Genomic DNA, 14,760 nt, shown 5'->3' with positions numbered 1-14,760 from the left:
CAGACCATTAATTAGGCATCACTGCTTAGATCAATTGCAAGACAAATTTAAAGTCCCCCAATTATTCTAACTATAATTAGTTTCTAACTATAATAATTAGTTTAGTTGCAGTCAGAAAATATTTTTTTTTTAGATGAAGTTTATTTCTACAGTTTAGTCTTGGTATATAATACTTAGTAATTCAATGTTCATGGTTTTTATATTTTATATCATTTGAAAGTTTATTTAATATTTTTCATTTCAACTGTGAACATATCCACGAGGAGTTATTTTAGAAATATATTTAAATATAGTTAAAAATAAATTTTGTTAGTTTTACTTTCATCTATCATTCCTGCTTAGCATTCAAGCAGCAATGTTATTTCTGGGGTTCAAGCTAATAGATTGATTCCTAATTCCACAGGATGGTTTGAAGGATTGTCCCAAAAGTTTTTATCCTGTGAGGCACCAAAAATGCTGATCTTGGCGGGTAATGGAAATTTGTTATAGAAATACTTTCTAGTACTTCATTTAATGAGATATTTGTAATGTTTTTAGTTAAAAGGTTATCTTATATTTGTTCATGTTAAATTTTGACATTTGAAATCTTTATTTATCGTAGGCCCAGACAGACTGGACAAAGATCTGACCATTGGACAAATGCAAGGCAAGAAGTAGTTAATAAATTAGAGTTTGTTTGTTTTTAAGATTTCTATACCGTACAAGAATAATAACATTTCAATTAGTATTTTATACAATAAAAAATACAAACCAATTACACATGTATGTTATGTTAAAATATTTCAAATTGTTAGCATTCTTATGGTAATTCAAAAAAACTGTCCCCTTATTTTTTTTTTGTTGATAATAGTTCTTGGATTTCTGTTCTGAACACTTTTTTGTATTTAAAAGTTAAGTCGTGGGATGAAATTAATTTTCTGTTAAGAAGGAATGTATGTAATTTATAAGACAAGACGTTTACATGTTTCTAAGCCAACAGTTAATAATCATGATAATAATTTGTGGCCCCCTTTAGTCATAAAATTAATATGACTTGAGACTCCTAAGATTTTGGTGAGAGCCTGGGCAGATTTTATGGTAGGAATGTTGTCACAACACACCAGTTCTCCCTGATGGGTCTTTCCAACAACTTAGGTCCAAGGTCCATTTACTAAAGGCCCTCTTAAGTTAACGAAAAAAGGTACAGTAGCGATCTAAGGTACATGTACATTAACTATTAAGTGAACTTAACAACTCAGATGGCTAGTAAAAAGTCTTTTTGCCTCTACCTCTCATATATCACCTGCAATCTGTTGTCCACAGCTGTCTCAGACTTGTGTGCCACTGTGGAGGACAGACTAAAAAGTGGTATTAGCCTGTGCAAATCAATATTCACTTTAAAAATACTCAGCGCAGGTTGGAGGCACCTCATGAACTACTGCACTCCTCTTAATTTGTAGACTCCTTCACAAGCCTTATTTTTAGTCATGCTATGGTTCTTTTTTTTTCCCCACAGGAAAGTTTCAAATGAACTTGCTACCTCAATGTGGCCATGCAGTACATGAAGACGTGCCAGATAGGGTAAACATTAGGTTTTCTTTTGTAGTCGATTGTTATTTCTTCTTTCTCTTGTGGAGTTTAACTAACAATGTCTATTTTGGTATTTTTTTGTCTTGGTAAGAGACACATTTTTTGCTGACAAATAAGGCCAGTAGACTTTTTTCATTGAACTTCTAATGTGATGTTTCCTTTTTCCAAATGATGTTCATTTCTGGGCATAGGAAGTTTTTTTTTTTGTATGTTGTCAGGCACTTCCATGCTGCGTATTATGCAGCTAAGTCAAATGGAGGTAATACTCAAATAATGAAATACATTAATGGGCAAAAGGCCAACAAGATGTCAGTGCTGATAGCGAATGTTGAATAAGTTTAATAATAACAAAGGGAACCATCGAATGTCGTCAAGCTAAATCTCTATGTTCATGAAAAGCTGCCTCTCTCTTAAAGCCATCAAACATAGCCTGTTTATGCTTTGCTATTCTTCCTCAAACTTTAGTCTAGTTTTTACTAGTCGCGTCATTGTCTTTAAGTCAAAACTTCCCCTATTTACGAAACAAATAACTTAATCCTAATTGTGCCATAACAACATCTAGAAAATTACGTACACCTGGCTGCTTTGTTCCAACATATTTTCAAGATCGAAAAGAGCATATGTAAAAGAGCATTTAGAACAGCTGACAAAAAAACTACAAACAAATTTTTTAAAATACCTAATTGTTTTCTTTAAAATAAATAGACATTACATAAAAAGGTCTCTTGCTATGTTTTAAATGCTAAACATTTGGCTGCTGCTGAGAAGCCAAGGCCCTGCTATGAACTTTTTAAAGCAATATGAAAAAGAAACAAAAAAAGATCACATTTATACAACAAAAACTGTTTCTGATAATGATCATTGTTGAAGTGATTCTCAAATTTTAACCTCTCAACAGGTTGCTGATGTCCTGGCCAATTTTATGATCAGACATCGTGTTGCAGAAGCCATTGGTAACTTTGAAAGGTAGTTTTTCCCAGTATATAAAATGATACATGCTTTTTAGAAGATTTTATCTGACTTGTATAAGCACATTATTATCTATGCTCATGAATAGTATCTGAGTTAGAAACTGTCCCTTGAATTTGTCCCTTTCTGTTTTTACAATGCTCTTATTAACTCACTCTGTCTGGTGTGTACACATTATTTCTCCCACACCCATTCTCGGATCAAGCTAAAACTTCGCACAATTATTCATTGACATAGACAAGATATGAATCAATTCAATAAAAAAAAAGTAACTAATTGACAATTAATTACTGGTGTTTCATTATTTTGTTTAATAGCAATAAGGGAAACTAATACTTCAGTATTCATAGATGTGGCTAAATTTGTAGGGTTTTTTGTCCCCTTAAATAATTGTTAACGCTATTTCTCCAATCAAGTTGATACTTTAAACAATTATTTATTGATCTTAACAAAACAAGAATCAATAAACAAAAACACTGGTACTCATTTAGTTAATTATTTATTGGTTATTTATTATTTTGTTTGATATCAAGCAAAAGAAATAACTTCAACATTATTGGTAAAGTTTTAAGGACTGAGTTCCTCCCCTTTATATAAGCTTTTTTTTAAAAAAAAAGTTTTTTTTTATATTTTCCTTGCTAGTTCCAATAGAATGTACTGAAATTGATTTCTAACTGAATTTTTCCAGCTCAGTGCCGACTTTCTTAACATTTCATCATTATTTTGTTTGTCTAAAACAGATCAGTTCCAGGTTGTTAAAATGTCAATGTTAGAGATCTGCTCAGCCCTGCATTAAACAGAATTTCAAAGACTTTTATGATGTGTGTTACTCATGTGATGTAACACTTTCTTTAAAAAAATTTTTTTTTTTATTTTGAATGCATTTTAGTTTTATACTTTAGTTTTTATGAGAAATATTTTGTACTTGTTATTCTTTAGGGTTTGTGAGTGCATGTAAAGCTGGATTTCAATTCTAGTGTTTTAAATTTCTGTAACTTTATAGGCATTGCTTTATCTTGAACATAATAATTTTATCTAACATTTATTTAGTTGTTTTTTTTTTAAATTAAATAATCTGAGTTGTAGGAGTTAATATGAATCATTTATGGTTGAAAAACAAAATTACCCCTTTCAGACCTTGCATTCTGTCGGGCAGATGAAGTTAAGGTCATCTGTTTCTGTGGCCCATGGTTAAAGAGGGTATCAAGTGGCCAGAGCATGATGACCAACCACACTTTGTTTTCTCCAACTGATGTCAGGTACCCATTAGAATTGGGTGGACTCTGGAGCACTCTTGCCCAAAATTCTAAGTCCCAGTCTTTGCGGGGATTTGAACTTAAGACCCCCCTCAGTTCAGTATCCAAGCTCCTTACCACTCAGCCATCATACACCAAAACCATAAAGTACTTTGTAGTATTATTTTCTTTCATTTCCTTATCATGCAGGTTGCATCTTTTAAGTTAAGTTGGCCAATTACAATGAATCAAGAGACCTACATAAGACTTTTTTTTTGTTTTTAATTTATTGTATATTGTAAGATAATATCATCCAGATGACTATAATTTTTAGCTTGGACAATTGTTTTTCAAACTGTGTGTATGTATGTTTTTCAAGCATATTTTATTATTTTATTAATGATATATATATATATAACGTAATATTTGACTAGTGCTTCAGTAATATCCAACTAGTCATTTGAAGAGTTTGATCAGTAGAATAACTGGAATGGGTCAATACACTTCCATTCTTACTTCTACTATCTCAGTGTGTACAAGTGACATGACTCCCATACAGATTCTATGCAGGAAAAGTCATTTCCTAGCATGTAGTACTGGATATCTGCTTGGTCCAGTGGTATGTGCTCTTGACTATCATTTTGATAGTCCCGGGTTTGAACCCAGCCCACCCCGCCATCCTGTGAGAGGTTTGGGCCAGCATGTAATCATTTTCAGCAGTGAAGAAACATTTGAAGCATGTGAACATTTTCTGTGACTTGTCAGAGAGACAATGAAATGTATGGAGGTAACAAGCGTAAGGTGTGTTTAAAGCAAACGTTAGTTTTAAAAGTTTTGTATGACAAAGTGTGAATGTGATGGACTGACTGCAGAAATGACATTGGATTTCTTATTATATGAGATTGAGCTTTGTGAAATAATCGTTTTGTATATTTATAGAACAGAAGCTATTTGATGGCTAATGATCAGTTTTTAATGTATGGTCAAGTGTTTATTGATGTAGTAGTTACAATGCATTTCTAGCTGTATGCCTGTAATAGTCTTATTGTTAACTCAATCTCCTACAGAAGGCAGATGTAAAGTTAATTTAAAAAGTATGCCTGTTTATTTATAATATATGTCCAGTCTAACAAGGACTCATGCTAGATGTAATTTTGTGGTTGAGAATGAAGTTTGTTGTCTGTAGGAACTATTGGATGATTTTTTTTTAAATGTCCTAAAGTTCAGTAAATTATAATCTTCTGTTTTTTATTTTCATGACTACATTATTGAACAATGGAGTGACAAATAAAAGAAAATCCTTCAACATTTTGTTGTGTTGATTCTTTCTAAGTCTTTATGTGTGTAATGCCTCAAGATAATCATGCAAAAAAAATAGTGCTTGTAAGTTTCAAATTACTTTGAGAAATGCAGGACAGTTGCATTGTGTATATATCAGTATTTTGTATGCAAGAAGTCTGTACTTCATCATGGGCATACAAAGACAGTACTATAAATAGCAAAGCTATTTGTGAACATGTCCCATATGGGTGACTACCATTTTCCAAAGGCAATCTTTTAAGATGAGCTAAAAAGTGATGGGCATAACAGAAGTACTCCCGACCCCTCCTGAAAACCCAATTGAAGACCAGCTTAGGCGCCAGCTTGCTTTTAACTGACAATGAAGAGAGTACCTGGCTGCAGACTGCTTTGGAATGAGACAGCTGAAGGTTTTTTGCAAAGGCTGCGGGATACACATTTGAAACCAAAAGGAAACCTACTACCGAGATCAGACAAGAAAGCAAAAAGAGAACCTAAATGACAACCGGCAGACAACTGTTATGTCTGCACTAGATTTGGCAAAACATGTAGATCACAGCTGGGACTGCATAGCTATGTTAAATACTGTACTCCTTATTCTACGGACTCAAAGACAAGTCTTATTACTATTTTGTGTTATCAATTGTTGAAAACAAAAAAAAAACGAAAATCATAGATAGTAATTATCAGCTTTTGTATTTGTACATTTGTATAACATTTGTAATAGAAAATACACGTCTACTTATAATCTAATATACAAAAACCACTTAATAATAGCAAGAACAAGATTAGATTAAAATACTGAGTTAAGTCCTACAGTTCCTAGGCCAACGTGGAAAAGGAATAACATCTTTTAAACTTTCTGCTCCTAGTGTGGCCATCAGCAGTCTTTCAAACCCTAAGCCAAATCCACCATGAGGACATGAACCAAATTTTCTTAGTTCAAGATACCTGGAAAGGGTAATGTAAAATGTTACAGAAAGTATAGCTAAAATAACATTTGAATGGTACCTGTATACTTCACAACTTAGCCTAATTAGATCCCTCCTTGGAGTAGACTACCAAGTTAAACAATGTGCAACTGCTTAACCCAACACTCATGGGTTAGATGTATTATTGTGCTCATTCTGCTTCAGACTACAATAATACTCTGCACATGCACACAAAGCAACTGTTGATCCTGTTTAAGGGTACTAGTGTAGAAGCTAATGTGTTTTGAGTAGTCCAGCTTTGTTGGTAAACTGGATTCTATTTACTTATGCCACTGTGAAGATGATATTGTACTGAACATGCATTTATTAATTATAGTAACTATTATTGAAGTTAGTATCATAAAGATTTTCTATGAGATTTAGGCAAGTACGCAATGAAATATCTCATTTTTAACAATAGATCTATATCATTGATCTTTTCAACATCCTTTGTAAATATCCACAAACATTAAATTTAGAATTTTATGTTAAAACCATCATCCACTCAGTTCTGTGTTATTATGTATATTTGTTTAAAATAAGTTTTGGTCATTCCTTCAGAAATGAAGATTATTACATCCAAGCCCAAACCTCCCTGCACATGATAGCAGGGGATGGAAGTGAGCAATCTTTGAACTAGGGACTATCATGATGACAGTGGGAAGCATTTAGCTCATAACAACACTGTGTGTGTGCATGTATGGGCGTGAACTAGGGACCATTACTCACATGTGTATCAAAGCCGAAATAATTTGCTTTTGGTTATAGAAACCTCTCTTAAAACCAATAGATAAACAAATATTTCAATTTCACTTCCGTTGCTCTAGAGGTCAAACAGGGAAATAATTACCAAGGAATCTGTTCCAATAGATTTAATTTTTTCATGACAGACTCCAGCACATCAGCCCTCTCTTCCCTCAGACTGCTACCACATAACTCACCGATACCTGGAACTAAAAGGTCAAGTGCTGAAACCTGTAAAATAAAATAACAGCTGATGAGCTACAAAGCTATCTTTCAAAGCAATCAGCTTAAGAATTTAAATAAATCTTAGTAACATACATAGTAATTCTGACACCTTGGAGCAGATTTGTTATTTAGATTAACTCAGATACAAATAATAAAACTTTTTTTTTGGCAAGTTTCCGGTGTAAGCATTACAAACTTGCACCACCATGATGCCCTTCTGAACACTGTAAAAAAGAAACGCAAGTTAAGACTATACAGCGCTATAACAAGATCCTCAGTGCTCAAAAAGACTTTCCTACAGGGGGCAGTACCAGGGAAAAGGAGACACAGGTAAAAGACAGAGGAATGGAGAGAGAGATAGTTTTCAGATCATGTAGTTACAGAACAGGTGAAGGTGATAATGTCTAGTATATAAAATAGCCAATATGCTAAGTCCATTTATTATTGACATTTCTGTTTCTATAATTAATTAGTTCAAACTGAAACTTTATGTCTAATTACAATAAAACAAAAAAATGTTCATTTCTGTCAAAGTTTAAAGCAACAACAAAAAAATTCTCAGAATCTATGTCTATCATTGGCAAATCATTTTTTTTCAATCCCATTTATTGATTAATCATCTTCAGAAACAGATGTTTGCACACCAGACAAAAATGTAAATAAGATGTCAAACTCACTGTGATCCCATCATTGTTCCTCCGGGCATAGAAAGGTTTGAGCTGGGCTGGATAGTCAGTCACAAACACCGGGGCATCCCCCACAACTTTTGTCAGATACATTTCATGCTCTTTCTTTAAATCACAGCCCCACTGGCAACACAAGTCAATAGCTTGGTTATCATATAGGATTTTTAAAAATGTAATTACATTTGGCTTTTTTTTAAACTAGCAAATCAAATAACATTATCTAATAAAACACCTCAAAGTGCACGAAAAGGAAAAAAAGATTTACTTACTTCTGGTGTGTATTCAAATTTTTCCCCAGACTTTTTAAGAATGTTTATGGCATCTGTGTAGGTCATTCTAAAATTGAACACATTTTAATCACTTTGTATTTTTCTATGGCACAGATATTAATGTGTGTGGTTTCATAATGTTAATGTAAGTAGACATTTTAGTTATTTGTGGTTCTCATTTCTAATTTCAGAGCTATAAGTTCCTACCTTTCATAGTTACACTCTGTGATGTTTTTGAGTATCCCCTGTCAAAAAAGAAATAAAAGAAAGTAGTCACTCTCTTGTTACATTTTTGTATTTCTTTTTAAAAAAAGATGAAAATACAAAAATAAATGTGATAATGCATTTCTAAAGACCAACCTTGTGTTTTGATGTAGCTACAAACTTCTGAAATAATGAGACGTCTTCTGGACAGGAATCTAATGTTTTCTGGACAGTGAACTTGACCAGTCTTTCCATCACCTAGAATAATAGGTTAAGTGTGATTATATTCTTAGCCTTTAACATTGTACATAAGCTTCTATGGCTGATGATTAACAAGGATGTTATGTGGCCAGCACAATGACCAACCACCTTTACTTTTACCCAACTAATGTCAGTTACCCTTTAGAGCTGGGTGGACTCAGGTGCCCAAAATTAAAAATGCCAGTCTTCACCAGGATTCGAAACTGGGATCCCCAGTTAGGTAGCCAAGCCCTTTACCGATCAGCCACCATGCCACAAACTTAGCCTTCATGCCGCCATGTAAAGCTTTGCATGTGCAATAAGATATTAGTGAGAGGCAATTTCAATTTTAGTACTCACAGTTGACAAATCCTCTATACTCTCAATAAATGCCAACTCAGCTTCAATCATGTAGAACTCAGAAAGATGAAAACTGCCAATAGAATTCTCAGCTCTGAATGCTGGTCCAAAATTATAGACTTTTGTGAAGGCTCTGTTAATTTCAAAGATGAAACAAACAAGGCAATTAGTATTTCCAATAGAAAATGTTTGTTGGTTTTGGTTTTGTTAGTGGTAAACTTGGGTGCTTAAAGTTATAGAGACTGTTTAGTGACTTGGTGGCTGAGAAATAGCTCTTGGTTGATGAGCTAGTCTGTGTTGTTGTTTTATTGATTTTTTGGAATGTATGATGGAGAAGATATATATATTTTGTTAACTGGTACTTGACTAACAAAAAAACTAATTCACTGAGTTGGACAAAATCTTTTATAGGGATGAGTTATATCATAACTGTAATGTCTAAAGTTTTTACAGAGATAAAATATACCTACCATAAGTTGAACATGTTTAAAAGATGTTCCTTCAGACTTAAAGATCATATAATGTCCTAGTCTGAACCTCCTGCAGATCAGCAAGAGATTGCAAGTGGGCTGGGTTTGAACACTGAACTATTGTGATGATGACAGTCCAAAAGCGCATCCCACAGTACCAGGCAGCCTAAAGTTGCACTTAGGGGGATTTTTTTTTATTAGGAGGTATAATAATACATTAATTTCTGCTCACCCAGTCATGACTTCCAGGTGAAGTTGCCCAGATACAGTCAGATAGGACGGCTGTCTAAAGAAATACTTTGGCTCTCCATCTTTCTCTGTGCCAGTCTCATTCTCACTATCACTGGATGTTAAGAGATCTGATTTTAGAGGCTAAATAATAGTAGGTAACAATGAAAAGGCTAAATAAAAGTTAACAACAAATTTAGAGGCTTAAAGAAACAAATTTCAACTACAGCTAAAGAGGAATTTAATGACTTAAAAATTTATTAGAACAGCAAAATCACAAGAAGCAAAATATAAAAATACTTGAAAAAAAAAGAAGCTTATCTAACAGGAAGAACTTACGACTATATCTCTAAATGTAGAAAATATTTCCCTTATTTGAAATCAAAATAAATAATTGCAAATAATTAATTAACTAATCTGTTAATTTTTTCATTGATTCAATTAATTAACAAATTGTTAATTTGTTCTGTATTGATTCATGTATTGTCCATACCAATGTATAATTGTGCAAAGTTTCAACATGATCCAGGAATGGGTATCTTAACCAGACAGAGTGAGTTGAAATTTAAGCTTTGTAATAAATGTATATCCTTAACAGTGAAACAAATAGAATGTCTATCCTACCTGTGCTATAAACATTTCACATGCTCCTTCACAATCACTGGACGTCAGGACAGGAGTGTGAATAAAGACAAAATCTTCTGCCTATTTATGGAAGATAAAAGATTTTTTAAAAATGGCTATTTCATTTATTTCTCATCTTTAAGGTTGAAAACAAGTCTGAAAAGAACATATACAGTTGAACAACTAAGCACTAGCAAGCTAACTTAGTCTTCAATTCCTCAGTTTTTAGTATGTATAGCATATATCGTGGGGATATGTAGGGCACAATGATCCTCCACTACACCCAAAACCCTCTCCAATTGTCTGCACCCTGTTCTGCCACTTGAAATAGCTGGCAATGGGCGATAGAGTAAGGCTGATGCAGTGCAACGTTACCCCACTTTAATGCAAGCCACATTCTCTCTCCCATGTTCAGCTCTCTCTCTCTACATATATATATATATATATGTTAGTGCATTCAATGGCTTCTTTTTATTTTTCTTTTCTTTACCCAGGTTCAACTAAGAGGTAAATAACTATTTTATTTTTTTTCTCTCTCTAAAAATAGTAATAATGCTTTTTTTTTTCAAATACAATTTAATTATTTACACTTAAAACTCACAATACATTAATTGTAATTAATGTAATTTAACATAATGAAATATTTAGATGTACCTGAAAAAAATTGTGCACTGCCATGGAAGCAGCATTTCTGATGCGTAACAAGGCAGAAAAAAAATTTGTTTTGGGTCTGAGATGTAAAATATCTCTGCTGTATGAGGCGGGGTGTCTTCTTCCTGCCTTGAATGGAAACTCCTAAGAAACATCAAAAGAAAATATCCTTTTATATATATATACCCCTATAGTAGTTGCTATCAGGCATTTTATGAACAGAAATAGTTAAGATTTGATTAAAGAGTGTCAGAAATAGTTAAGATTTGATTACAGAGTGTCAGAAATAGTTAAGATTTGATTAAAGAGTGTCAGAAATAGTTAAGATTTGATTTAAGAGTGTCAGAAATAGTTAAGATTTGATTAAAGAGTGTCAGAAATAGTTAAGATTTGATTAAAGAGTGTAAGGAGATGTGGAAGGGGTTGAAACTGCCCACAGGGTTGAAACTGTCCACACCTTGGAGCAAATTTAAAACCCTTCCTCTTCATCTTCCTTAAGTTAAAATTTGTATTTCATTATGATAAGTGATGTTTGAGACACAGTGGGAGGGCCTAGCTTTGAGGAACCTTCATCCTGATCTTCCAGGGTAACTGTCAGCTGGAAAGCTAAATGTAACATAGATCAGACTAATCCTTTCTGGAAAATGGCCAGGAAAACTCTATATAATTTTAAAGTGAAACAATTGTATTCACTGGACTTGTTAAATGCATAGCAGCAAAGCTTTAATAATTATGATTACAAATACTTTTTAATAAATCTCTGAATAACTAGGATGTGTGACTGTGAGACCAAAACCACTTGGCTGCGCTTGTCCATGAAACAAACAAGGGGACTTGAGTTCAAATCCTGAATCTAGCACAGTTCTGTTAGGCAGCATGGAAACCTCCCAGATAGCCCTTCCCTCTACTGGTCTAAAAAAGAGATTGGACATAACAAACCAAGCATGCTATACGCATGAAAGATAATATGCTAAATAAAAGCAATTAATAATACTACTAACAACAAGTAAATTCAATTTTGAATTGGACTAATGAAACTTTTATAATTTGTAAGAACAAAAATTATCTTCAATGACAAAGCTCTCTCTCTTGTTAAATCAAATACTGACCAGGTTGTTACAAGGACCAATGATATCTATGGAATCAGAAACCAGCTCTACTTTTTGTCCTTGTCCAATACTTTCTATCAGCTTGCCTTTAACCTCTACACAGCTCCCGAATGTGATTTCTTTGTTGGCAGATACAGTCAAGGGAACAATGACTTGCAAGTGCTGTGGGCCCGATCCATCATTCAAATGGAGAAATGTCAGTTCCTTGTATTGGCGAACGCCTTTCACCCAACCCTAGGGAGAAAAGTTAAATTCTTGTTAGTAACACTTTTTTGACAATGTGGAAAGCCAAGAATCAACAGGAAGACAACTTGGCATACACATAACTTATTTTTTTAAATCACCAACCAAGAGTACTACAAGTCTCTTGGCATTGCAAATGATTGCTCATTGATTTTACTCTCCTATTTTTTGTTAAATCATAAGGGTGGGGAGAGTGAGTACAACAGGAAGAATTTCTACAGGTAAAAGGAGGATAAATTTAAAGCAGAGTCTACAAAAACTCACTTTCAGTTATAATAGAAAATGTTCTCAATCCTCTAAAACAGTGCTTCCCAAACTGTGTTTCGCGAAACTGAGGCCTGAATAGGTGTTCCACGAACTATTGGAACAATTAACTAGTAATCCACCACACGAATTAATCTCTCTAAAAAATAAGCAAAGTGTTCCGCTTAATACTCAGAATGTGCGAAGTGTTCCGTAAAGGAAAAAAGTTTGGTAAACACTGGTCTAAAAACTATATTTCATTCTCATGTTTAGCTCTGAATGTTTATTTTTATTATAAGGACAGACAATATAATTAAGAATAGTAATTTAATTTACATAGCACTGTTAAAAAAAACATAATGTAGGCTCAAGGTGATACAAGAACATAGTGCAGCAGCAATTAATCTGAACTATTTCTTTTGTTGTACAAGTGCCAATAGTGATTATTTGTACTGCTGGAGGAGGGGGGAGAAAATTTAGTCAACTGGAATTTTTTGTTAGGCTTACAAAATTTGTGTAGAATGTTAAAATGACAGAGCCACTGCTCATCCTCCAGGACCATGTTAAGCTTTTATTTTTCATGCTAAGTTTAAAATGCTGTTGCAGTCAAGCTACACCGTGGTGTGTAAGTTGAGAGTTTTAAATAGAAATGAGATTAGTGGAGAAAAAGACCCAAAAAAAAAAAAGCTATGGACATAAAAGATAAACATTTTTTTTAAACTTCTCAGTACTGCAGGAAGACTGAAAAGGTTACAAGTATAGCCTTAGAAAGTTCTTTTGATTTCTTAAATGTACAAATATTTAGATTTCTTATGTATATTTTTTTTAAATACTAAAAAGATACTGATGCTGTTAATTTATGAGTATGCTAAATCTAAATAATAAAGAAATTGATCCAAGATAGATCTTCAGCTGATAGAGATATCTAGATACTAATCTATAATTGTATACAGTGGTGTACCAAGGTACACGTGGGCATGGGTTCAAGAATATGGTGGTGGGTGCCCTCCCGCACTTAGAGTAAAATAAAAACATATCTCACTATCAGGTATGCATAAGCACATTTTTAAAAAGGCATTATTTTGTTGGTAGCCCACAAACTTTTAGAAGTAATGGAGTCATTACATTCGATTCACTTCTTAGACTTGATGAATTTGGCGCAAAAATCAGTGTCGAGTAGAAATCGTTCTCGACGATAATCATTGCATTTACATTCCTTTGTTTTATTGCTTTTTTTTTTTTTCAATATCTAGATCTCTAGTTTGATATGTAATAACACTAAGTAGATTATTTAAGAATTTGATAGATTTAAAGAGCCATTGTGGGCCCCGATTACTTATGGGCCCAGGTTCATTGAACCCTTTCTCGCCATGGATGCTAGATCTAGATCTACTTATTAAAAAAATTTCCCCTTTAAGACCTTGCAATCTCTAGGGCAAATGATATAATATAAAGGTCATCTGTTTCTGTGGCTCACAGTTAACGAGGGTGTCATGTGGCCAGCACAACAGCCTTTATTTTCCCAATTAGCATCAGGTATTCATTAAAGCTGGGTGGATTCAGAGGCTTAATAAAGATCCTGGAATAGAAATCCCAGTCTTCACCATGATTCGAGCCCGCCTTATCACTCAGCAACTGCACCTCCATTTATCTAGATCTATAAATATATATTTTTAAATTTTAATTTGGACTTAGTTCTAAAAACAATTCACTCTAGCTAGATTATAATCTAGTAAATATCTACTAGATAGTATATATATATATATATATATATATATATATATATATATATAGACATAGAGAGAGAGAGAGAGAGAGAGAGAGAGAGAGAGAGAGAGAGAGATAGGAATCTAGACTGCCAGATATATTATTGGATTTATATTTATATAATAAATTAGGTTAGACTTAGTCCACTTGATATTTTTAAATTTTGAGTTTTTGGGACTATGCATAATTTAGGCCCTGTTGTTAACTTAGACTTAAGGTTAGTCAGTCATCACACTGACTTCAAGTGATTTAGAATCTAAATCTAGTCTAGATTCTAAATCTATCTTATCTAGATCTATAAATTCTACTTTTTAAAATCTAGAGAAGACTCAGACACTCAGAGTCAGAGTGTTAGTACTGTTAGTAGTAATAGTAGTGTGTTAGTGAGTCAGAGTAAGAGTAAAACTTAAAAATAAACTTATAAAGTGATATAGAATACTTTAGAATACCCTAATAGTTATTTCGTTATTGCTAATTTCTTGCTTAGATAATAAAGTTTTAATATTGTCAACTGAATATCTTCTTCGTATTTGTTTGTTGCAGTTTTTGTAAAATAAAACATGTCTGTGAAAAAATGTATTAAAATTGAATCTCGACATTGCATGACAATTATGTAGACGTCTTTGGTAGATCTAGAAAAAAATAGAGTAGACT

The 14,760-nt window shown here is 33.2% G+C and overlaps 2 protein-coding genes across 4 annotated transcripts in view; one reads left to right on the top strand and one right to left on the bottom strand.

Moving 5' to 3' along the window:
• The window catches only part of LOC106074324 (protein phosphatase methylesterase 1-like), a 19,187-nt gene extending 14,108 nt beyond the window's left edge, over window positions 1-5,079 (top strand). For all 3 annotated transcript variants that reach the window (XM_056038693.1, XM_056038694.1, XM_056038691.1), the window contains exons 12-16: window positions 404-469; window positions 602-646; window positions 1,496-1,560; window positions 2,468-2,535; window positions 3,279-5,079. In XM_056038693.1, coding sequence (XP_055894668.1) covers window positions 404-469; window positions 602-646; window positions 1,496-1,560; window positions 2,468-2,535; window positions 3,279-3,297 — 263 coding nt within the window. In that variant the 3' untranslated portion in view covers window positions 3,298-5,079. The remainder of the gene's footprint in view (window positions 1-403; window positions 470-601; window positions 647-1,495; window positions 1,561-2,467; window positions 2,536-3,278) is intronic.
• LOC106074328 (probable asparagine--tRNA ligase, mitochondrial) lies at window positions 3,654-14,760 on the bottom strand. The gene is made up of 12 exons (XM_056038690.1): window positions 14,556-14,760; window positions 11,854-12,087; window positions 10,748-10,888; window positions 10,094-10,174; window positions 9,474-9,613; window positions 8,772-8,904; window positions 8,328-8,429; window positions 8,175-8,212; window positions 7,968-8,034; window positions 7,690-7,821; window positions 6,894-7,018; window positions 3,654-6,023 (listed from the first exon to the last, which is right to left on the bottom strand). Exons 1-12 carry the CDS (start codon window positions 14,703-14,705, stop codon window positions 5,879-5,881), a joined length of 1,488 nt encoding a protein of 495 aa, XP_055894665.1. The 5' UTR covers window positions 14,706-14,760; the 3' UTR covers window positions 3,654-5,878.

The sequence above is a fragment of the Biomphalaria glabrata genome, chromosome 8 (genome assembly GCF_947242115.1).
Source record: "Biomphalaria glabrata chromosome 8, xgBioGlab47.1, whole genome shotgun sequence".
In the NCBI taxonomy this organism is placed as follows: Eukaryota; Metazoa; Mollusca; class Gastropoda; family Planorbidae; genus Biomphalaria; species Biomphalaria glabrata.
The sequence above is the reverse complement of the archived record's forward strand: the minus strand, read 5'-3'. Positions and strand labels throughout refer to the sequence as shown.

Coding starts and splice junctions, on each gene's coding strand:
- LOC106074328 (XM_056038690.1), bottom strand. CDS start 14,705: ATGTCGAGATTCAATTTTAATACATTTTTTCACAGACATGTTTTATTT. Junction 8,430..8,771: donor GTATAGAGGATTTGTCAACT/GTGAGTACTAAA, acceptor CTATTATTCTAG/GTGATGGAAAGACTGGTCAA. Junction 7,822..7,967: donor AATTTGAATACACACCAGAA/GTAAGTAAATCT, acceptor TTGTGTTGCCAG/TGGGGCTGTGATTTAAAGAA.